This window comes from Leopardus geoffroyi, chromosome A3 (assembly GCF_018350155.1).
Source record: "Leopardus geoffroyi isolate Oge1 chromosome A3, O.geoffroyi_Oge1_pat1.0, whole genome shotgun sequence".
Lineage (NCBI taxonomy): Eukaryota > Metazoa > Chordata > Mammalia > Carnivora > Felidae > Leopardus > Leopardus geoffroyi.
In genome coordinates, this window is record NC_059336.1 from 57448382 (window position 1) to 57474111 (window position 25730).

General features: G+C 38.8%; 1 protein-coding gene and 1 long non-coding RNA gene across 2 annotated transcripts in view; one reads left to right on the forward strand and one right to left on the reverse strand.

Moving 5' to 3' along the window:
• Positions 1-4101: 4101 nt before the first annotated feature.
• Positions 4102-5465, forward strand: LOC123580625. The gene is made up of 2 exons (XR_006703402.1): positions 4102-4923; positions 5166-5465. It is a non-coding gene; the product is annotated as an uncharacterized LOC123580625 (long non-coding RNA).
• Positions 5250-25730, reverse strand: part of SLC9A2 (solute carrier family 9 member A2) — a 101426-nt gene continuing 80945 nt past the window's right edge. The window contains exons 8-12 of the mRNA XM_045445570.1: positions 19681-19842; positions 12025-12121; positions 9792-9923; positions 8169-8259; positions 5250-6850 (exon numbers count right to left, since the gene is read on the reverse strand). Of these exons, the coding sequence (XP_045301526.1) occupies positions 6480-6850; positions 8169-8259; positions 9792-9923; positions 12025-12121; positions 19681-19842 (853 nt within the window). The 3' untranslated portion in view covers positions 5250-6479. The remainder of the gene's footprint in view (positions 6851-8168; positions 8260-9791; positions 9924-12024; positions 12122-19680; positions 19843-25730) is intronic.

Genomic DNA, 25730 nt, shown 5'->3' on the forward strand with positions numbered 1-25730 from the left:
GTTCAAGCCCCACATAGGGCTCTGTGCTGACCGCTCAGGGCCTGAAGCCTGCTACGGATTCTATGTCTCCCTCTCTCTCTATGCCCCTCCCCTGTTCGTGCTCTGTCTTGCTCTGTCTCTCAAAAATAAATGTTAGAAAAAGATTTTTTTTTTTAAAGAAGTCTCTGAAATATGAGATTCCACAATAGAGATACCACAGATCTAGCCAGGCTGATGTATAATGTGACTCCTCTCAGAACAGGGTGATGAACTGAAAAAATAATTTTCTGTCCTAAAACTTTATTTTTCCTGAAGAACTTGCCAGTTACATGGTAATAATTTTCTTTAATCATACAACCCCTTTAAAATTATAATGAAGTGTTGTCATTTATTCTAATTGTCATTTGTAGGAGCCATTGCTGTATCCTGATACGTATTTTACATCAGTATCCAGAAGCGCCTGAAAATGTTAACTTCCAGTTACTGTAGAAACATGTCCTAATAGTAAGAACAACAAGCTTTTGGCTTTGCACACCATCTGCTAATACCAAATATACATATAATCTGAAATTTATTGCACACCGTTGGTAAGCAAATTGTTTTAAGATATCTCACCAATAGGATTTATTTTTAATCAATCAGGTACACAAATGCTAACTTATTTTAAAACACTATTTTACTTTAGATTTCTCACTTTTCCCAATGGATTGTCTAATCCCACTACTTTACAGACAGCTGCATATGAAAACAATACAATTTCTACTATTTTTGTGATTCAGTACATTGTAAGAAATAGTGTGGATTTTATCTGGAATTGGACACTCTCAAACAGCTTGTGCTGTTCCTTGAGGGGAAAAGATAATTATAAACATTAAAGAAGGAGGTGTTAATTATTACCAATAATTATACGCATAAACTATAGCATAAAAGTGGACTATAAGGATCTTGTTAGAATGAAAAATTGTGTTTTAATCAGTCTTGATTTAAACTATACTACATCCTGATAAATAAACATCTTTTTTGCAAAATATACACTGCGGCAGGGGATAAAAGTAGTTAAAGTACCTATTAATAGTTGCAGTTTACAACATGGAATAGGAGATGTCCTTTCTTCAGGCTTATCAAAGAATCTCTTACATTTTGAATCACTGGGACTCAGGTTCTTATCCATATGGAGAATTATTTTTTTTATGTGATAGCTTACCCACCTAAATCTCTCCTGAGTTTACCCAATGAAATTGAGACCACATGAACTATCCAGAATGAACCTGATGTAATAAATGCATTTGCTGCTGACTTGGGGCCTGGCCCTTGTGAGCGGGGGTGCATGTGAATGGGTGCATGGTCCGGCTTGCCTTGGTCATGATGCCTGGGCATCAAGCCAACTCCTGACCAGTGCCAGGTGGTAATGACACGGGAAGGGTGATCGTTTTCTCCTGGGCACCTTCAAAGCACCTTCCCTGTGCCATCTTTTTGGAATGAGTAACACAACAGAGTATGCCAAGTTGTGACGCCTTTCAAAGTAACTTTCCAGCTAAAGGTAAGAACTTGAACTGGACGCCCAGCAGTAAGAGGTACTTGGGGTAGCAATTGAAACCACAGTAAGTGGTTTCGATCGGGTACGAAAACGTTAGTGAAAACCTAAAAATGTGATCTGTTGGTACATAGCCCTGCATAAATCATCTCTAAAAATCATTCCTTAAGACAGTGGATGGCATTAACCTAATTTGTTTTCCTTGTGTTGGCTTTGGAAAGCAGCGTTCAAAATTCCAGAGCATGCATTATCTTCGAGCCCTTTACAAAAGGGTCTGTTGACATACAGAAAATTAAGGGGCACCTGGGTGGCTCAGTCGGTTAAGAATCTGACTCTTGATTTCGGCTCAAGCCATGATCTCAGTGTTGAGACCAAGGCCCACATCAGGCTGTGCATGGAGCCTGCTTAAGATTCTCCCTCCCTCTGCCCCTCCCCCACTGGTGCAGGCCCTCTGGCACTCTCAAGAAAAAAAAAAGAAAATTAATGGACCAGTTAAAATCTTCATTCCTTTAATCAGGTTCTTTAACACGGTAGCAATGTTAGCCCTGTTTAAGATATGTGTATTTGAAATTAAAACAACTGAAATTTTTAATACTCTTGAATTCTTACCTTTCACTAATTCCAGCTATCATGCCTCCATTTTAGCACAAATGAGAGTGGTTTTGATATATAAACGTAAAAAGTGGAATTTGGGGAACTGTCCTGGTTTCTTGTGATGCATGATTTTCTCCACGGTGATTAAGTATTTCCATTTACGTTTATTCCATTAAATGTTTCCACTCCATAGTGATTTAACCCTTAGACTTTTGTATACTTCACAGACACCAGGAAAACTTCTTTGTTGGTACACATCTATAAAATTTGTTTGGCAAGCAGTGACCATGACTAGATGCAGAGAGCCTTGTTTAAATTAGAAATGTTGTTACCACTTGCACTGAGGACAAGACCCAGTGAAATAAAAAAAAAAAAAAAAAAAAAAAAAAAAAAAAAAAAAAGGAGAAATGTACATTTGAATATTTAATTCAAGGTATTTTTTTTACAGTAGTGAAAATCAGAAAAGTCCCCGCCAATGTGTCTGGCATTCTGTCTACTGGGCATCTCATGGAGGGACAGTTCAACACCGCACAATACAAGGATAAAAGATCCCCATGAAACCTATGTGACATAAGAGCACTGAAGTAGGTGCTGAGCCATTCAAAATAATCAATACGCTGTGCAGATTGAAAATTTGGTAATCTGTTTGCAGTAGATATATTCACTCTACACACAGAAACACTTACTTCTCTGAACAGACAGTTAAGAGAGCTAGCCGCATTTTAATGACTCTTTTTAGAGGTAGTAAAATAGAATTTTCTTTGAGAAAAAATGTAGAAAATTAGAGAACAAAAGGGATCAAAAAGCCGTGTACCATTGCAACATTAAAGACGTTCACAACTAACCACGTGGGTGCTTGGTCTGCACATCTACAGTGGGCGACCATGTTTGAGGGTGTCAGCCACATGTGGAGTGAATGACATGGTAAAAAGTTCTGAAGGGAGGCGTCAATTTTCTTGAACAAAGAGCTGTGGTCACTGGCAGGCAGCAGTTCCCCAAAAGGGGCTCTCGCTGCCTTACAAATGGATTGAAGAAAGGGCCTGGTTAAAATATCAGAGATAAAGTACCAGCAAGCTACTTGTTTTGCTCTAGAAGAAAACAAAAACAGAAACAAACAAACAAAAAAAAACATTCACACACACAAAACCTCAGATAATGAGACAGTTGAGTCATGAGCCAAAATCTCGTTCATCTCAACAAAGGGAATCAACATACTGTGTTCAGGCTTTGGCAGGTGATGCCAACAGCTACTTCAACTGGACAAAGAAATCTCTTTAATAACTCCTCAGAGAAGAAAGTCAAGTGTGAACTTTGAGCTAACAAAATATTACAGTTCTCACACTTGTCTATAAAATGCCAGTTTTCACATAGACATGATTTGGGCAGGACAACAAATGGAAAACATGCTGAGACATGTAATATATAACTACTTCTCTATGCTCTTTATATAAATACACACTCCCTTCCCCCACTACAAAGCTCAGAAAAAGCCGAAGGCAATTTCATCCCAGGTATTCTGGGGGCTCATACATAAAACACATGTTTTTTAAAAGTATCGAACTCTGCAGCCAATTTCTAGTTGTTTGCTAACTGGCCTAACTGTTCCCAACAGTCAGCCCTTAACGTTAAACGTAAAGAAACAAGCCTCGACCTTGCACTTTACAGGTTTCAAGTCAAATCTGTTACAACAATCACCAAACACCCATCAAAATTCTACAGTTACACTGGAACTTTGGTTGGATCAAGTATTGCTTGAAATAGAGGAATCATTTACAAAGGGTCTGGGATGGGTCTGTCCTACAGAAAATTTAGACTGTTTTGATATTTAAAGTATATTCTCTCCTATAGTGTCTAGAACTTAATTTTATTTGAAAAAAAAGTATAGAAAAAAGCGAAATGAAGTCAAGGTTATTTTTCATTGCTTTTGTCATTCAACAAATAAGAAAAAATTTAAATTGATGATGATATTAAGTGCTCCTTTTTTTGTTTTGTTTTGTTTTATTTTTTGGAAGTTTACACAATGTCAACCAAATTCTTTATTTGACTTTTAATCAGTGCTAGATGAACTTGGTCTACCTGCTTAACAGGAAGAAATGTAACAAAAATTTTCAGGTTTTCTCCTTCGGTTCTAGAAAATTGGACTCCTTATACTATTTATTATTCTAGGACACCAGGAAAAATCAGGAAGTTTATTTTTAAGGTCATTTTCCATTTTAACCTCTTTTTTTTTTTTTCAGTCCTCATTAACTTCTAAAAATTTATCCTGAACATTCTCAAAAATATTCATCCCATCTCTTCATGAATCATATTCCTATAGTAAAATTCTAAAAGTCAGTTTTAATTTCTTTTCTGCAGATGAAATATATGTATTTTTATATAAATATTTTTGCTTAAAATTAAGATATTTGGCAGAGTTCTCAGCCTACAGTTTCCAAATTGTGGCTGTGCCACTTTCCACTGGCCAACGTGGAAGAGTTTGGGAAGGAAATGGTGCTCTTGATGAACTTGTACCTCGTGTCCTTATCTCTCCCTCTGCCTCACGCCCAGCAATCTAGCAGTATTCCAAGACTGTAGAACACGCGAGAAAGGGTGGAAGATTCATTTGTCCATGTCAATGGGGAGGAAGGAAGGGGGTAGGAGAAGTGTTGCTGAGGATTTCTGAGTACTGAGTCTTCGTTTAATTTATTCATGTTTTTCCACCAACAATACCGTGGTCCCTTGTGTCCTCTGCTGCATTTCCAATGTGCACCCAGGGGACAAAATGTGTGGTCGGGTTTGTATCTAAACCCAGACATTTAGAGTCTTGTTCTAGTCAAGTTTTTTTTTTTTTTAATTTTTTTTTTTTCAACGTTTATTTATTTTTGGGACAGAGAGAGACAGAGCATGAACGGGGGAGGGGCAGAGAGAGAGGGAGACACAGAATCGGAAACAGGCTCCAGGCTCTGAGCCATCAGCCCAGAGCCTGATGTGGGGCTCGAACTCACGGACCGCGAGATCGTGACCTGGCTGAAGTCGGACGCTTAACCGACTGCGCCACCCAGGCGCCCCTCTAGTCAAGTTTTAAAAAGGAGTTTTTCAGGAAAGAAAAAAAAAAAAAAAAAAACCAAGACGGCAATAAAATCTACAGTTTAAGAGACAGAAATTCAAATATTAATCTTTAATGATTATATTCCACTTCTTGTCTTTCTGCTGTACTTTTAAAAAGTACTCAGATGAGGAGAATCCATTTTTATACGAAGAATTTGAGTCACTACTTTATTAAGGGGCCAGAGGTAACAGATTACACACTAGTGCAAAAAAAAAAAAAAAAAAAAAAAAAAAAAAGGAACTACATTCTCCAAAGTGCTTCCTGAATAAATTTCAAGACCTGAATTCTCACCAATTTGCTAAATATTGGAATACTGTTTGAATAAACTGCTTGGAGGCTCAAAGTTCTAGAACATTCTACAGAAAATTCTGAAGCGGGTAGTCCTAGATGGGCACGAAAGGGAATCTCCTGTATCCTCTTCCCAGTATTGCACAATATAAAACCTGCCCACAAGGTGTAAGCAGGTGCTGCTTTATCTCTCCCACATTCAACATGAGGCCTGCACGCTGGAACTTTATCAAAAGCTGCCACCAAGTCTGTCATACGTCGCGTCACCCACACAGCCTGTCTGCGCCAAACACAAATGAGAGATGGAACCTATGTCACCCCCAAACATACAGAATGAGGAACACAGTAAGTCCTGCTGACTCATAGTTTCATGGGAATCCGCGCTCTGGGAGCCAGGCCACCTCGTCTGCCTAGATGTTCTGGTTGTCTCCCTGGTCTGAGTTCATGGAGCATGGTCTGCTCCATGCTGTGCTCTTCCTGTACCAACTGGTCATCAGCTCAGGATGGCAAAACACCTCGACTCTGAACAAATGGCCCACCATCCTCCGGGCGCTGCCTTTTACACCCCAGAAAGATGTTGAGTATGTTTAGCGCCCTTCATTTAAAAACTGATTACAGATATACATATGTTTTCATAAATAAAACTTGAGGCATACATGTATATATTAAAATTTTCACCAACAAGGGTGTGTTAAAAATTTCAAGTTCTGTCATTCAAGTTCAATAAAGGCACACTTTTTTTTTTCCTTTAGGCTTGCAAGGAATACAACTGCTAGCAAGACGTCATAAAAGGCATTTTATGGGACTTTCTTCTTTGATTTTCCTCTTCTTGGGATGAGCGTTCATCCTGTAAGTCAATGGCATGACTCTGCTACCCAAAGAAGTATTGAGATGCATAGAGGGCATTAAATGGATTCCACTTCTGTGTCATGTTTCAGAGTGACAACCCCCAGCTGTGCTGGGTCAGTCACTCCAGGTCTGCTTTGGCCATTTCCATCAAGGCTTCTCACTTCCAAATCGGGCTTTCCGGCTGCCGGGTTCCGATGCCCTCCGAACCAGCCTGGGTGGTGGCTTGGGGCAGACGCCTCCGGTCACACTGTCTTCCCGCACTGAGCCAAACTGGCCTTTGGAGAGAAGGGGCTGCCGTAGCAAGCCTGGGGTCTGGGTGCCCCCCTCTTTGCTGGGGGGTGCTGGGGGGTTACAAGGCTGGCCCTGTCCGGAATCGACGTCTACCTCGTTCTTCCATTCCATTTTATAGGGCTGTGGGGCTTTCTTTGAGAACTGTTCTGGCAAGAAGCCCCTTGCTCGGGGCTGCAAATTGAGGACGGTAGTCCCAACATCTGTGTCCGAGTCACTGCTATTGCCACCTACCACAGAGCAAAAGAAGGACAACATGGGCAAGCATTTCAGAGGGAAGGAATTTTAAGTGACTCAGCAATGCATCAGTGGGTCCAGCATTTGCGGTGCCCTCAGGCACCTCAGGCACGGTTTGGGCAGGGGAGGTCCGAGGGCTCGCTACCTCTAGCCCACAGACCTGGGCATGATACATAATCTCTGTGGGCGTTAATGTTGACTGTCCACACTAACGCCGAAGAGCTTACTGTGCGCCAGGCAACTGTCCTAAGCACTTGGAAATGCATTAACCCATTTAATCCTCACAAGCGCCCATTCGGCAGGTGAAGTAACTGAGCTTCAAGAGATACTATTAATCAGTGCAGGTGGGTGTCACAGTGCGACTATCTGGCAACAGCAGCTGTGTTCCCACCTGCCCCATCAGAACGATCCCAGAAAGGCTCAGCTACGTGTCTGGCACACAGAAAGCAGATTGGCAATTGGCTGCCATTATGAAAATTCTTGTCTTGATCTGGAATCTCAGAGACAGCCTTCTTTATCTCCTGTGCAGTTTCATAAAAGGGCCGAAACACCCATGTGCCGTTTACAAACAGTGGGAAGACACACAATCAGAATGAGCTGGTGTCCAAATTCAGGTCCTAGAGAACTGTGGGTAGAAGAGCTGACGGGGAGCTCGCCCAGGAGCTGAGATTCTTGGGACCCTAAGACCCGGTCTTAGTGGACGTGGCCCACTGCTCTCCATATTCAGTGCTGCCTGGCCTCTCTTCTCAGGTCTCATCTCACTGATCATCACCACCAGCCAGCATTAGAATTTGCTCTTCTTGGTTAATTAAGTAAATAAGCAAAAATAAAGGACGTGGTAGTGTTATCTCCCACATTCTAATAACATGGTATTTTAACATATTTCTTCTGGGGTTCACAGAAAATGGCTGGGAGTCCTCCCAAAGATTATCATTAAATAAAGAGATACTAGACTCGTGATTACAGGCAGAAGTAAAATTTATGGTTGACCTTATGAAAATATATGCAGGTTGTAAAAACTTAAACACTCCTTCGCACATTCACAACTCTCTATTTATCTGTTCACTACCACAGGTGACAATAGTGGCTCGTGCTGTATCAAATGGAATCATTATGGAAAATCATTGGCTAAATTATAACATACACAGAACTCCATCCAAAAAGCTTACAATGCTAATAATAAGTCACCATATTATTACTTGAGGTTTGCAAACCATTAAGCAGATTGTCCTTAATGAAGAAGAAGAATGGGAAATTTTCTCTATTTTGCGAACATTAGTAACATGACTCTGCTCCAACTGAGTTCATTACCTGTGTTAGAAATATTCTTTTTCTTTTGTAGCTTTTCTGGAAGCTTTGTATTTTTTGGTAAGGATAAATATCGAGAGGCTGAAGTGGACGCCTGTGAGAAACACAGAAAATGTTTAGATTATGCAGATGTCATTTATTGTATATTAGAAGTTTAAATTCTTAGGGCAAACCCTGGTGTTAAAAATTAAAATTGTACTTTTCTACTCCAAAATTACTTGTGAGGGGCTGGGGGCATAGGGAAGAAAGCTCCCAGCAATAATTATTTTACTTAAAATAACCAAATCTCTTCTAAAATGTAATAGAAATCAGTATTAAGGAAAATGAAAATAAAATAGGACCATTAACAATAAGATGTGCAAACTACTGAGTCTTTTTAAAGAAAAGCTAAGGAAACACCTATGTCTAAGAATATACAAAAGGTATGTAGAAACAAGGCACCTGGGTGGCTCAGTCAGTTAAGTGTCTGACTCCTGATTTCAGCTCAGGTCATGATCCCAGGGTTGTGGGACCCAGCCCTGTGTCAGGCTCCACGCTGGGAGCCTGCTTGGGATTCTCTCATTCATATTCATTCATTCTCTCTCTCTCTCTCTCTCTCTCTCTCTCTCTCTCACCCCCCCCCTTCCCCGCTTGCACTTTCTCACTCTCAAAGTAAATAAATAAACTTTAAAAATATGTAGAACCTATATGTATGGGAAGAAAATATATGAAAAATGTAGCTTACTTGAGTTTTAATTACTTTAGTAAGTCTTGAAGATGATAGAACAAAAAGTTATTAGTATAGCTAATTTGCTGACAATTCAAATGCCACAATCCTACTTTCCTTAACTTTTCATCGATGCTGCCACATTTTACACATTAAAAAAAGATAATTATCTTGTTCACACATTACCATTTTGGTCTCCGACGACCCAATACAGAATATTATTAAAAAATGAAATGCAATCCTAAAATTAATGCAACCTTGTGTGTCAAAGTGATAAGATACAACGTCTGCTACGTTAAATCAATCAATCATAATGTCATTTAAAGATGGCTGTCCTTATCTGTTGACAATGCCCTCCACCAAGGGCAAAGGTGAACACTCACGTCCCCCCAGCGGCTGTGACCTTGCAGTTCCAGCACGTGCCACTTGCCCATCTTTGGGCTGCAACCTCTCCCTGGAGATATCAGATAGGACTTTGCAAATGAAGCTTGGTCCAGCCATGCTGTTTAAATCTGCAACTTAACTGACCCTTTCTGTGCTCCCAATCTCCTTCCTCAGCATTGTTTTTTTTTTTTTTTTTTTTTTTTTTTTTTCCCCATAGCACTCACTGCCCTCTAACATAACAGATAATTTATTCCATTGCTGGCTGCCTTCTCCTCACTAGAATAGGAATTCTACAAGCGAAGGTATCTTGCTTGGTCAGTTTCGTTCACCAACATATTTCAAGTGCCTAGAACAGTGCCCGGAACATAATAGGTGTTCCAGAAATATCTAGAAAGACTTTACCATTAACTCCTTCTCAGAAGTCCTGTGACTCAACCCTCAGCAGCCATTCTGTCAGTAGAGCCTCCAGACTGGCGGCTGGCTCTGCTCTGGGAAGCCTCCCTCCTCCCAGACAAATGGTAACAAATGCCAGTTACCCTGTGCTCCTGGTTCAAGCTGCTGTCTTTCCGGATGCTTTCTCGCAAACTGTGCCTTCGTCGGATCAGAATTTCCTTGGCTTGTCGCTCACTTGTGTCAGCCGTCAGATTGTGTCTGTTGTAGGACAAAGTCTGAAATGAAAAAAGAGACATTTTACAAACAACAAACAAACAAAGCCTGATTGCTGCCCCAGAAATTCCAAAACTTTGCTGGGTTTCTTTGGCTTTGCACCTCAGCGAGGCACTTAACTAATATGCCAGAGCAGAAAAATAAATGAATAAAAAGCATAAAAGTTGTTAACACTCATAAAAAAGTTAACATTCGTTCAAATTTTGAAAGCACTTGTTTTCTAATAAAAGTGTGTGAATAAAATATCTTTCATTCAAAAGCGTGATCTTCATAAATCAGAAAAATGATGGAACTCATCAAATGCCTCTGTCTACCTTGAAGTGCTTTATATGTTTTCAGCCCTCATTAGTAGCTGGGGAAAATGATACAATTCATCTTAATAAATTCTCTATTGAACAGGAATTACTGGTATGAAAACAAACCACTTTGAGCCACTTGGTGGTGCCGTGTCCTTGTGATTAAACTTAAGAACACTTTTACAACTGGGTGGTCAAACTGAAAAGGCTGGGGGCTATCACCAGCAATAACCATGTGCCAGTATTTGAAGCAGTAAAATTTCTAAACCAGGGCTGGACATGGCACACATTGTTAGTTTTCTAAGTTTCCTAAAATAAACCGTAATTAGCGATGGAGTTCATTTTCTGGTGTCTTAATATATTCTTCTTGGGAATATCCCTGTGTCCCGAACTATTAAATATTAAATCTTGAAGAAATATGCAAAACTGATAGAGAACAAAGCTCAAGTCCTGCCTTGAGAAAATTACTGGCTGGCTGGACATCAAAGGCTAACAAAGTAATACACAATTGTGAAATTAAGTGCTAAAACTATGTGGTACGTTATCAGCTCCTAGTGCTTGCTACCCCACTTGAAGACAGGGCTGGGAATAATACGGAGGCTGTTGAGGAATCCTTAAACATCGGAGGATGTGGATCTGCTGACAGGAACCAGTGGGACATTCCAAGTGGAGACAGAGAAGAGAGGAACAGAGTCCAAGGAAGGAAGACAGAACCTGGGGGCTTGGGGAGGGCAAGGAGGTGTAAGGTCAGACACTGTAGAACTTGGAATTAGAGATCCCAAATTCTGAGACAATAGTTTAGTCTGTAAGCCACAGCTGTGGTTTTGTTTCAATTCAAACAGGGGAATGCTGCTTAAAAGGTGCTTTAGGGGAAAAGGAGGAGCCATAATAATGCAGGATGGAATGGGGACTGCTTTGGGGAAGCCCAGCTGAAAAAGTGCAGCAATGACCCCAACATGGGTGAGGAAGGCTCCTGACAAGCGATGTGATCTGTGTGCCACCTCGCCTCACTGTACCTTAATTTATTCATCTACAGAATGGAAACAACAGTCACCCCACTTGGAGAAATGAGTTAATACCTGCCTAAATGGGGCACGGCAAATTGTATGCACTCTCGAAATGTTAGCTATATTATTAGCCAACTGTTAGAATGAGGTGTTAACAATGGGACGGCTGTGAAAGAAGTGACTCGGGAGATACATTAAAGGAAGAAACTATAGCACTTTATGAATAGCAAGGAAGATTAAACGAATTTGGATCAGTTTTCTTAAAGCTGTAAGTTTTCTACAAGCTATAAAGCTATTTCACCAAAAAAATCAATGCCTGGGTGGCCCAGTCGGTTAAGCGTCTGACTCTTGATTTGGGTTCAAGTCATGATCTCCTGGTTGTGAGATCAAGCCCTGTGTCAGGTTCCGTGCTGAGCGTGGAGCCTGCTTAAGATTCTCTCTTCTTCTCCCTCTGCCCCTTCCCCACATGCGCTGTCAATCTCTCTCTTAAAAAAAAAAAAAAATCAGAAGAGGGCCATCAATTTATTTTTTTCACAATTAGTTAAAACATATTCTTTCATCTCCAAGTCCAGAGTAACAGAACTCCCAGGGGACTCCAAGATTTTTCCACTGGTGTCTGGGAAGGAATGGCACCCTAACAAGATAGGACCCAGAGAAGAGAAGTTAGTTGTCTGGTGTGGGACTCGCAAAAGGCTGGCATAATCGTAGGGCAATATCCGCTACAACTGGGTAACATGAAATCAGAAGGCATATTCTCAGCCAAAGGCAAGGAAATGCTTGGCTAAATAAATTATTCTCACTCGCTGTCGGATTTGATAGAGATTTCTGGATAATATTTCTCGGATTTCATCCATTTCACCAGGTGTGAGCTTCCTTATTTTCTCTTCACGACAATCACTGTGAAAGTTTAGAAGAAGAATATATTTTACTATTGGACAAATGTTGGAATCATCAATTTTTTTTTGAGATAGAATATCATCTAAGTAGAATCTTAGCTTCAAGAATAACACTTAGGGATTATTCAGTATTTTAAGATAACTCAAAATTCTCAAACTGTTCAGCATCAAAATTATTCAAAACAAGTTCAATCATGCGCAAGTTTTCACAGTCTGTTCATGCAATTATTTTTTTCCATACAATTATTATTTTAAGGAAGAAAAACTATAGTAGCTTATAATGGTCTCACTTTAGTATTTCTAATACTCCATAAATAAGGTAATACATGATTGAGTTTTTTTCCAACAGAAACTTAATTAGCTACATTTTACCATTAAGGCTTAGTCCTTTAAACACATCATTATAAATATTTGCAAAGACGCCACTTATAATATGGATGCATATACAATCAGTCATAATTATTCAAGGATTTCGTATTTGTAAAGTAACCTACTTGCTAAAATTTACTTGTAAACACAGTATCAGTACTCCTGGCACTTTTTCACAGACATGTGCAAAGTGGGGGGAAAATATGAGTGCCCCAACACACAGGTTCCTGGATAAGGCTGAACATGGCAACACTCTGCCTTCTTGATTCAGGTCTTGTACTGTAAACAAATGTCCTTTTTGTGGTCTATTTAATGACACATTTTTCACATTTTTGTGCTTTCTTTTGGTGACTTCACTGTTTAAAATGGCCCCCAAGCATGGATCTGAAGTGCTGTCCAATTTTCCTAAACAAAAGAAAGCTGTGATGTGCCTTCTAGAGAAAAGTCATGTTCGGTAAGCTTTGTTCAGGCATGAGTACAATGCTGCTGGCCGTGAGAGGAATGTTAATGAAATAGTAATATATATGAAATAAGGAGTCTTTAAATAGAAACGTACATAAAACGAGGTTATATATCATCAGTTGATGAAAATGTTGTGACCAGAAGCTCACCAGAACCTAAGCCCGTATTTCCCCTAGGAGCAACTGTTCAGTATGGGCAAATCAGCGTTTATGGCAATTTTACAAGACATGACTACTGCCAACAATGAGAACCAACTGTATTTATACAGTTTTATTCTACTGCCTTCAAAAAGACTTTGAGAGGGCCTACAAAAATATACAGTAAAATAAAATACATAGCTAAGAAGATAAATTAAGAGAATAAAACTGAGAAAGTTAATATACATAAATTCAGGTCTTATAGAAGATGGACTAAGGACACACCAATTGAAGGCATAGTTCCTTTATTTTTTTTTTAAATGCAAACTTGCTGTTACTGAAAATCAGCCATAATATTAATTACCTATGCCCATTGGTACTGGAGAAAAGCAAAGGAACAGATACAGAGATTTAAGGCTTCAGCAGGACAGACTTCTCTAGATATAAATGATTCAATTTTGCCTCAACCTCAATTGTTCTTGAGTTTTTAAGAAGCATCTTCTTAGACTAAAGCATTGTTGTTTAGACAGCTGTCCAGGTATCTAATCAGGAGTTTGATCAGCAAAGTTAATTCACTGGACTTGAGAAGGACAAATATAGTCAAGAGGTAACAATCTTTTGGGTGTCTGATTTTCTTGTACAATGTTCCCACCAAGTTTTATCCAACATATGTTTGTATAACTCTAGTGGTAAGTGCCCAACTACCTCCCTTGTTTACACCCAAAGTGTATCTACTGGAATGTAATACAAAAACAAAAAGTACAGGAATCTTACATGCACAGCTCAATGAACTACCACAAAGCAAGTGTACTTGCACAACTGCTACTCAAGTCAAAAAACAGAACATGACCTAGAACCCCAGAAACCACTTCATATTACACGCCCCCAACAATCACTCCTTCCTTCCCTCTTTGACAAAAACAACCACAATCCTAACTTTGGAATTCACAGAATACTTTTGCTTGAATTTGAACTCTATATAAATGGAGTCTTTTAAATACAATAGGTAGTTTTTTATTTTTATTTTTTTACTTTATTTTTTATAATAGGCAGTCTTTTAAATTTAGCCTCTTTTGCTTAGCGTTATATGTTGGAGATTCAACTGTGTTATTGCATGTAGCTATTGTTGGTTCATTTTATTCATTGTGCAATATCCCATTATGTGAATATATCACAATCTACCCATTTTACTATTGATGGGTATTTGGCTTATTTCCAACTTTTGGATATGACAAACAATGCTTCTATCAAAATGGGTCTATTCCAAACTCTTACTTTGTTCCACTGGTCTATTTGTTCTTTTATCCTTACCCAGGAATCACATTGTCTCAATCTTAGGAGTTTTACCGTCTTGCTACCTGATAGTATAAATCCTCCAAATTTGTTCTTCCATGTTAAAGACAATTCTGTCTTGGTTAATTTGGGCCCTTTATGTTTCCACAGAAATGTTAGGACCAGACTGTCTAATTACACACTGGAATTTTGAATGAAATTGCTTTGAGTCCACAGATCAATTTGAGAAGAGCTGATAGTCTTATAATATTGAGTCTTTCTTTTTACTAATATAGTCTTTATCTGGTTTGGACTTTCTGCAGAGAGGTCTCACACATATTCTCTAAATTTCATTTTGATATTGGACATTGACGTATATGAATGTTTCATGATACCATTCTAAATTAAGCCTTTTTTAAAGTGTCATCTTCTATTTGTTGATATTTATAAAGCCACCACTGATTTTTTTTTGCCATGTATTAAGAAACCTAGATAAATTACCTTATTATGTCTAATTACTTTTCTGTAGGTTCTTTTGGATTTTCTCTGAAAACAATCCAGCTGTTTGGGAATAGTGACAGTTGTACTTCTTTTCCTATCCTTAACTTTTAAATTTTTTCCTGCCTACCATTGGTACAATATTCATAGAAATAGTAATAATAGGCATCCTTGTTCTTGATCTCAGGATAAATCTTTCAACATTTCAACATTAAAAATCATATTTGCCATAGATTTTTCGTGAACAAACTTTATTAGCTTGAGAAAGGATTTCTTGTATTGTTAGTCTACTTAAATATTAAAAAAAAATAAAGGATATTGAATTTCATCATATAATTTCTGGGCCTCTATTACAGATAGATAATAACCCTTGATTTTTCTCCTTTATTCAGTAAAAGTGGTAAATAATGGATTGATTTTGACTCTTAAATCATACTTATATTCCTAGAATAAACCAAAATTATTGTGATGTGTATCTTTTTTTATAAATCTCCGGATTTGGTTTGCCAATATTATGTTTAGAATTTTTACAGGTATATTATAATTTTCCTTTCTTATAAGTGTCTTTGTCAGGTTTAGTATCAAAATTATGCTAGTCCCATATGGCAATTTGGGAAGCTTTCCATTTTTCCTTACTTACTGAAGAAGTCTGTGGAAGATTGGTTTTATTTTCTCCTTAAATATTTTGTAGAATTACAAATAAAGCCAAATGGTCTTGGGGTTTACTTTGTAGAAACAATTTCAAGTATAGATTTATTTCCTTAGTATTTACGGTACTATTCAAATTCTCTGTTCTTTTATGGGTTTAATTTGTCATTCCTTTTTTCTAATTTCCTAGTATGATTTATTGATTTTCAGCCTAACTTTGTTGTTTTGTTTTTTTTTTTTTTTTTGCCTATTAACTGTATTTCTAACATTTTCATTAAAGGTTAAAAAAATTTTCCTCTAAAAATGCTTTATACAAGTTTTCATACATCCTGTTTTTCAAAGTATTTTCTGATTTATAGCATAATTTCTTACTTGATCCAATTTTTATTTAACTTCTAACTACAGGGATATTCTACTTTTAATGCTCTTTTATATTTTATTTTGGTTCTGATTCCCGCCTGGTAAGGGAACATACCCTATATGAAACTTTTTAAGACTTGGTTATTTATTATGTTATTGTTATCTTCTATATCCCTGTTGAAAGTCTGCCTGCTTATTCTATCATTTTCTAGGAGAAGAGCAATACAGTTATCCACTATGATTATGAATTTGTGTATTTCTACTTGTGGTCCTGTTATGCAGAATATAATGTTTACATTTTATGGTAATAATATAATTATACAAACTTTCTTTTGTTTAGGTGCTTTAACAAGATACCTTTTTATCAACCTTTCACTTGCAATCGGTCTGTACTTTTAGCCAGAAGTACTATCTCTTATAAGCAACACTTAGTGAGTTGTATATTTTTATCCATTTTGATCATCCATCCTTTCAAATGGAATGTTTGTATTTAATGTAATTACCTTTGGGTTCAAGACTATCATCTAAGTATTTGCATTCTATTTGTCCTACCTCGTCTATAGTTGTTTTTTCTACTTCGCTGCCTTTTTAAATTTTATTTTATTTTGCTCTTTTATTTCTGTAGTTAGGTTGGCTTTTATGTTCTTTTACTATTTTTTTTTTTTTGGTGGTCACCTGGGATTACAACATTAATCACTGACTTATTAAAATCCAAAATAATTTTTACTATTTTCTGGACAACACAAGGTTATCAAAACACAATTAACACCATTTACCTCCCTCCCAATTTATAAACTGTATTTTTTGTTCATTTTAATTCTGCTTACATTCAAAACCACACAGACATTATTACTTTATGCAACTGATATTCATTTAGCTATTACAAGTACTCATTTCCATTGTTTTAACTCTTTCCTTAATCTCCAACCCTTCTCTCTATGGAGACTCTTACCCTTCTGTCTTACCCTTCTGATTTTTTTTTCTTCTGCCTGAAATTTTTTATCATTCAATTTAGTATGATGATTTTTAATTGTCTGAAAATGTTTTCATTCTCCTTTTTGTGAAGAATATTTTAGCAGGATATGGAACTCTATAGATTATCAGTTGCTTGCTTTCAGAATTTTGTTGAAAAATAAGTTGTCAGCATTTCTTTCTTACTTGAAGAAAACAGGTCTCTTTTTCCCGCTGATCATATTTAAAATTCTCTCTGTGTCTTTGACTTTTAGCAGTTTTGTTAACATGTACCTGCATTTGGTATTTTTCTTATCTAATCTGCTTGGGGTTTGTCTTTTATCTCTCTGGGAAATGCTCAGTAATTAACTGTTAAAATACTATTCCTACTAATTTCTCTCTCATTTTCTCCTGGAACTTTCACATAATCCCATATATTTCTTACTTTATTTTCAGCATTTCCCATGCTCCCCTCCCACCCCCGCCCCACCGCACCAGCTCTCTGCTTCATTCTGGTTATTCCTTCTGTCTTACCTTATAATCAGTTGATTCTCTCGATAGCTGTATCTAATCTGCCTTTACACTATCAAATGAGATCCTAAATTTAGTTATTTTAGTTTTAGCTCAAATATTCCACTTAGATCTTTTCTATTTATATCATTCCCCACAACAATGTCAAAAGCATCAATGCCATTTTCTTTCCTTACACATACTATTATTTTTATTTTAAAGTCCCTGCCTGATAACTTAATTATGTGAATCCCCTTTATGTCTGTTACTACTCCCTGTTTTTGTTTTATCTTTTTCTCAGTGTTTTCAGTATCTCACTTCCTTTTCTACTCTTATGCTTTGGATTGGTTGATAGACACGATATAGGAAAAATCATGGAAGTAGTTTAAGACTCTTTATAATCTTATTTTCCTCTGGACAAGATTTAAGTTTATTTCTCTCAAGCAGCTGGGATAGGAGTAATTACCAATTTCAGATGATTTAAACAATCATGGGTTGAGAGAATTCTAGGCTAGACTTCTTTCCCTTGAGGGTTAAAGGGTAGAATTTGGAAGTAATAGCCTATAAACTGGGTACAAGAACCCCTCCTTCTTAGTAGGTACTGAATTCCAACTGTATTCTGTTTTAGCCTTTTAGACTCTCAGATAACTTCTCTGTGATCCAGGGGAAAAAATGGCACCAAATGCCCGTTCCATCTTCTTGGACTTCCCTTTTCTGTTGACTCTTGGCCAAGAAATTCTTCTTTGCACTGGTGCTTTCCAGCTTTTCAGCAGGTTTTAAAAATACATTTTGTGCTTTTTTTTTTTCTAGTTGTTTGCATTGGATGGTTTGGACTACAACACTGCGTCCATTACTGTCAGAAATACAGTTCCTTATTACCTCCCTTTCTGCTTTTCATTTTCTCTAAAGAAAATGTTTCAGGAACTGTGGAATGGTCAATATGCTACTCATTTACACAGCCATGCAGCTGACCATTAATTCTGTTACCTACGTCCATTGCCTTAAGGCTTTGCCTTTCTTCTGCTTACTAACAGCTTCCAAATGAACTATACACAGAGAGGAAAACTAAGATTTCTTAGTGATCGCAAAGATAATGGCTCTCCTTTGTGAAGCTGAATAACTGAATTATCCTTTGCCACAACTGTGAAAGGAATGGTGAGTAAGAAAGATCATTAATTTGTAAAGCTAGAGGGAAACAAAGATCAAGTGTAGCCCTATTTTCTACTTGAAGAAACTCAATCTCAAGGAAATAGACGGACCAGCTTAAGGTCACATAGTGAGTTACTGCAGCGGAGGACTATAAATCAGTCACTGCGCTCAGTCAACTACTGTTCCTAATGCAATATAATGCCTTTACCTCCAAGCCATTCTTGAGCACTATTTCTTTTTATTTTGGATTGGGTAAACTCCCATAATTTTAATAGGGGATGTACAGTCTTAGTAAAAACCCTAGTTAATATGGTTGGGTGTAATTTGGAGTTTCCTTGTCTTATTTCAACTCTCCCATTGATAGCATTTTAATTACGTGACATGTTCTTTAAATGCACTTCAAGCTCATCGGTGAAAGAAGAAATCAGCAGAACCTGTAATTTCTGTTATTTTTGTGGCAGGGAAGGACTGATGTTTACACGATAAAAATGACCTCATTTGTTAACTGAGCACTAATTTACTGCTCTGCTATGGACTTGCTATAAAATTTTGGGTAAGTCACTTTACCATTCTGAGTCTTCATTTCCTCATTTTTAAAATTAGGGAGATAGACTAGGTCAGTGGCTCTCAATTCTGGCTGCATATTGGAAATATCCGAAGAACTTATAAATATACCTATACCTGGGCCTTAACACCACAGATCCTGGTTTTATTGGTGTGGGTGAGGCCCAGACATTTGTATCATTTAAATGCTCCTAAGATATTTTTAATACACAGCCTAGGTTGAGAACCATCATACCGTATGATCACTAATGTTCCTTGCAAGCCTTAAACTACGATGCATGAATAATCTATGAGGAAATAGCTATATCCACATGCGTATTTATAATAGCACACCTTAAGATATTCCATTTCAAAATGCTCGCTAAAGAGGCACCTTTAAAAAGCACTGAATTACATTAAGAAGATAGAATAAAGGCATACCCATCCTAAACATGACAAAGTATTTGCTGACCAATCAATTCTAAAATGACCTAACATGATGTGACACAAGGCACACATTTCTAGGCTGCACATTTTAACCAGGATCTCACTCTTCTGTGAGGTGTCCAGGAAGAGGTCAAATTTGTTATTATTACCGGTTTCAAAAAACTATAAAGACATACACAGGAATACTAACTTTTATTTGCAAAACAGTACTTACTTCAGAGATGCAAAAGAAGGAACAGTACTTATCATCCCCGTCTCTGCCATCTCAATGGCATGTTTTATTTCAAGCTTTTTATATAAAGACACAATGCTTGACTTGGGTTGGTTTTCCCGAATCAACAGCTTCCGCAGGTATTTGTCATCGAACTTCTTAAACCTGGAAATAAAGAAAATCAGAGCTTCAAGTAATTAATACTAAACTGACAAAAACAACAACAACAACAAGAAGAACAAAACAACAAGCCTGCTTTTACCAATAAAATCATTTCTACTATACTTGGGGAAAAACTCAGTAGCAATATTTAGCTCATCTGATCATTATATATATATATATATATATATATATATTTATATAAATATATATATTTATATAAATATATATATAAATATATATATAAAAATATATATATAAATATATATATATATTTTATGTGTAGACCTCAATGTATGTGCATATATAATACATGTATACATAAATGACACTGCTGTATCCAGCCATGATATACATGTATCTAATATTTACTAATAACAGAGTAAACTATGTATTTTTTTTAACAATTGCTATTTCACTGCTTCTGCTTTCAACAATATTACTCAAAAGTGTTTTTAATACTTTCTATCTCCAATTCCTCTCCACGGATTTTCTCTTGCACATTCACAAATTACGCTTTTGCCCCCAGCACTCCATTGAAGCTACTTGTACTGAGGTCATCTGTGTCCCTACAATATAAATCCAATGGCCAATTATTAGCACTCACCTTTCCTGACCTGTCCTATTTAATAGGTCATTTTCCGGGATGTCACATTCCCCTGGGCTCCCTCCTACCTCTTTCCCAGTCTCTTTTGTTGGGTGTTTTTCTTCTTTCTGGCCTCTTGATGTAGGAGTGCTCAGGGTTCCATCTTGGTCCTCTCTACCTCCACTTGCTCTCTAGCCATCTTGCCCAGTCTCGTGATTTTGATAGCATCTCTGTGCCAGCGACTCCCATATTTGTATCCTGCTGTAGCCTCACCCCCAAATCCCAGAAATGAATATTCAGCTACCTATTCAACATCTGCACTTGGATATCTAGTTCTCCAACTTGACTTTCCTAGACCGAATGCATCTTCTCCTATAGTTCTCGCCATTTCAGTTAATGACCACTCCACCCAGTCAATTTTGATTCTTCTCCTTCTCTGACATTCCACGTTATGGACTGAATTGTGGGCCCCTGAAAGTTCACAGGTGGAAGTCCTCACCCCCAGTACCTCAGAATGTGACTGTCTTTGGAGATAGGGTCTTTACAGTGGTGATTAAGTTAAAATGAGGTCATTAGGTCAGGTCTCAATCCAATATGACTGGTGTCTCTATAGTAAGAGGAAATTTGGACACAGACACACACACAGAGGGAAGACCATGTAGAGAGGCAGAAGGCGGCCATCTACAAGCCAAAGAGAAGGGCTTGTAACAGATGCTTTACTTATAGCCCTCAGAAAGAACCAAATCTACTGATTACTTTGATCTTGGACTTTTAGCCCCCAGAACTGTGAGAAATTAAATTTCTACTGTTTAAACCACCCAATGTGTGGTACTCTAACAACTCTAGCAAACTAATACTCCATGTCCACTCTACCAGAAATTTCTGTTAGTGCCACCATCAGAACACACACACAATCCCACCATGCCTCGGCACTTCTATCCTCCTATCTCTTGGATCCACCCTGATGCCAGACGTCATCACCTCTCAGTGGATTCTTGAAACAGGCACCCAGTTGGTCTCCCTGCTTCCACCACCGCATTCCTCCAGACTACCCTCAACACAGAAGCCAGAGCGAACCTGGTAAAACGTTAAGTCAAACCACACAACAACGCCGCATCTCTCTTGAGTAAATGTACAGCGACCTGGGGGCCCTACACAGTTTGGAGCTGTACCTCTTAGCACTGTGCTGCTCACATCCAGCCTCACTGGTGTCCTTCCTGCCCTGGAAACTGGCAGTTCTACTCCCACCTGTGGGGCTTTGTAGCCACTATTCCTTCCACAGGAGCACCCCTGCCCCACAGTTGCAGACCCCCGTTTAAGTCTTTCCTTAAGAGCCATTTTTCCAAAAGGCTTTCCCATCCATCCCATTAGAAATGCATGCTGTCTCCCTCCCACCCTCCTAACTTCCCATTCTACCTCCCAGATAGATTTCTCTCCATACCATTTATCATTTTCTAACATGCTATATAATTTATTTATCTTGCTTTCTGTCCCCTAGCACTAGAATGGTATATATGGGCAGAGACTTTTTGTTTTTGTTTTTGTTTTTTTTCCACTTTTTCCTGTATCACCAGTGCCTAGGACAGTGCCTGGTACACTATAAGCATGGATGGTAGAAGAGATCTTTTGCCTCGATTCCTCCCTGTATCTACACCCTCTGCCATATTACTTGGCAATGTCCTTCCGCCACGGCCTAGGTGACCTGTGCTGTCCTGTTTCCTGCCACTGGCCCCAATAACGTTACTTGCTCTGGTCAGTGGGCTACAGCAGACGTGATGATTGGGGCAGAGGCTTAAAACAGACTTGTTGGCTTGCGCTTGCGTATTGAAGCTTATCTCTTTTGTTTTCACAATTACTATGAGAAGGACATGCATGGAGTGACTCATGAGTCCCAGGACAAAGGTGAATGCCACACGAAGCAGAGCTCTGTTACTCCAGTCACATACAAGAAGGCCAACCAGGATGAGCTGACAACTAGCCAACCCCCTGAAGCATTAGCAAGACCTGTCCGCATCAGCGCGGCGCAGCCCCAGATCCTGGACTCTCAGATGCATGACTCATATGCTTTCATAATGTGACTGTTGTTTGGACAGCTGTATATCAGGGCAGTTTATTATGTAACATTATTATCCCAACAGGTAAGCAAAACAGCATGCAATAAATATTTGTTGAGAAAGAAAGAAATGCATTACAGTGATCACCATAAGCCCAAAGAGGTTTATAGGTACACCTGTGCTATGAAAGGAAACAATGTGAACCCACATTCTTGGTACTAGTCCTTTGTTCTATACTGGAGGGCTATGAATAATTAAAGAGAGCCATCCTTTCCACTGGGGCCAAAACACTAAACACACAGCTAACTTTTTTCTCCGTTTATTCTCAACTTCATGTTAGGCCCATTAGGCCAGGACTCCTGGCATCAGCAGCACATCTTTTCACTGTATTTTTTTTAACGTTTATTTATTTATTTTGAGAGAGAGAGAGAGAGAGAGAGAGAGAGCAAGTAGGGGAAGAGAGAGACAGAGACAGAGACAGAGAAATCCCAAACAGGCTCTGTGTCGTTAGCACAGAGCCCAGTGCAGGGCTCGATCTCACAAACTGTGAGACAAGGGCCAAAGCCAAAATCAAGAGTCGGACTCTTAACCAACTGAGCCACCCAGGTGCCCACAGCAACACCTCTTTTTAAACTTCTGTTATTTTTATTATTGCTTTAGCTTTTCAGTAGAGATCAACAGAAGAATTAACATCAAGGGCAATGACATCTGATCTATTTAACATAGGAAATATGTACTTTCTTTTCTTTATTTCCACACCTTTCATTTCTCTGCCAAGCCACGCCTAGGTGCTTTCTTCCTTTCGCCATCATTAGGCAACTTTTACCAAGTCTGAGAAACTTCCCTACTCAAAGGATTGTGCCTTACCCTTCCTCAAAGCATCAAATGCCTCAAGAATTCTCTGGCAAGACCACTAGAAATTTACAGCATAAGGATTCCAGACGAAATGGAAAGATACCCAACATACCTGAAACAATCCACTTCTTTATATGTGATCTTTAACATCAACAATCATGTACATACCAGAGATAGGATCTGTGGAAAGCTAATTTTAAAAATGGCCTGCGTCAGCACCAAATTCCTCCACCCCCACACCCACTTCCCTGCTCTACCTGCGACATACAATGTACTTGACAGTCCAGAGAAGTATTTGAAATCTACCTGGAGAATATGAGGCATGGAAATATACAGGACTGAAATGAAGTATGCACACTGCAGAGAAAAACGTGAGACACAACGCAATACCACCTTTGGGACAGGAAATCAGAGTTGGCTCTGCCCTCTTTAGTATTTATGGTCCAATTACCCTGGCAGCATGTAGAAATCAGTCTGGAGCAGACTCCAGTACCCCAGAGACAGAGTATCTCTGCCTGCAAGACAGGATGTAGCCAGACTTTTCTCTGCTGTTCCAGATCAAACCCACAGAATCACAGGGTCCACCAATCCCTCCTACCACTGTCCCAGCGGCTGCGGACCTGATGCCTACATCTATCTACTCGTGTCTACTTCCCCCTGTTTGGGAGGCAGAGGAGTGGTATAAATCTTTAATTTCATTGCCCCTTTGGAAAGGAACCAACCGTTATGGGCTACTACACTCTCCTGTCCCTCCAGGGAAGGAAGGGGTGCCTAGAGAAGGGAGAAAAGTGGTCGGGTGGAAAGGGAGGATACAAGTGGAAAACGGGCCGGGCTGAGAAAACAAGAGAGAGAGAAAGGCAGAAAAGTCTGTACTGCTGGCTTGGTGAAGACAAGGATCCATGTTTGTTGGGAAGGTCCCAGGGATGTAAAGTAGGGTAGCGTAGAAAGTCACAACGGAGATGGGTGGGTTCTCTCATCTACCTCCTGCCTGCAAAAAATGTAAAATCCTGCCCAAGATAAATGGCCATTTTTCTCCATATTTTTACGATGGAGATTTCAGTTTGCTTTATTACTTTGTGCTCCCATGTGGCTAACTGGGCACTCTCTCCAGACAAATAAAATATTTTTTCTTTACTTAATAAAGTAACACGAAAGGTTACTAAAAGGTCCACCAAGGTCCACTAAAAGGTCCAAGGAACTTTTCTACATTAATAGAAAAGTGTAGCCAGGTTTGTAAAGGTTGCTCTCGAACTTAGAGTCTCTGTAACTCATTTGATCACCTAATGATATCACACACACACATACATACCTACACACACATACACACACACACCGGTTTGCTGGGTGTCTGTGTTGTTACCTCTATTTATTGCAAAATTTTAAAGTCCTGAGTTCATGGTTTAGATTTCTCGTGTAATCCAATACCATGTCAGAACATGTAAACAAACAGTAAGTACGCAAAAACTCCCTTATGTGAAACTACATAAATTGGTATGTTGGTCAACTTCACGTAAGTTAGCAGGGAGAGGGAGGGGATCTAGGAAGTCAGGCAAGCAAAGGCAAGCAGCAGAGGAATCTACCAAAATATAGTTTAAATCTGTCTGTCTGTCTTGTCTCTTTCAAAAGGCTTTCCTCAACAGTGATGGGCTGATAAGTGTTAACAAATTGTTTTATGACAAACCAGAAAAAGGCTCTGGTTCAGAGCATTTGTTAGTTCCGTGGCAAACTCCTGCCATGGCTGACTCAACCTACCCGTGTGGATGGCAGTGAAGGTGCACGATCAGCTCCTGGTGGTCGGGTGGGCTGGCTCCTCCATTCTGTGGTCCCCAGCCCTGCTGTCACACTAATCCTTACTGCTTGATCCCATAAGTCCGGTTTTCAGTTAATATGAAAGCACGTACCTAATTCTGTACCTAATTCTGCCTGGCTAGTGTACCTTGTCCATTTCAACTCTAAGATCCTTGAGAAGCACTGAATCTTCTTTATCCACCGCAGAGACTTTAAAGGTTAAAACAAAACAAAACAAAACAAGGACAAAGAAACAAACAAAAACGGACAGAGACAGACACATTTACATAAGCACACACAATATTTCGTGTAAGTGTAGATTGAAAAGCCTTTGTTATTTGTATTTTAAATCTATTTGTAAAATGCGTGTTATTCTATTTATATCCTCAGGTGCTCTGAAGCTCTGCACTGGACAAGGCCCCTCAACAAGCGTGGGAGAACAGACAGTAACAGAACCCTCAGTTTTTAACCAAATGGACTACATTCCTCAGCCTCCTGTGCAGTGAGAACTGCCCACGTGACGGAGCCCTGTTCCTATAGGGCCAGGCCATGTGTGTAACTGGAAGAATTCTGTGAAAGCTTCGGACAGCTCCATTTCAGAGGAAGCTGGT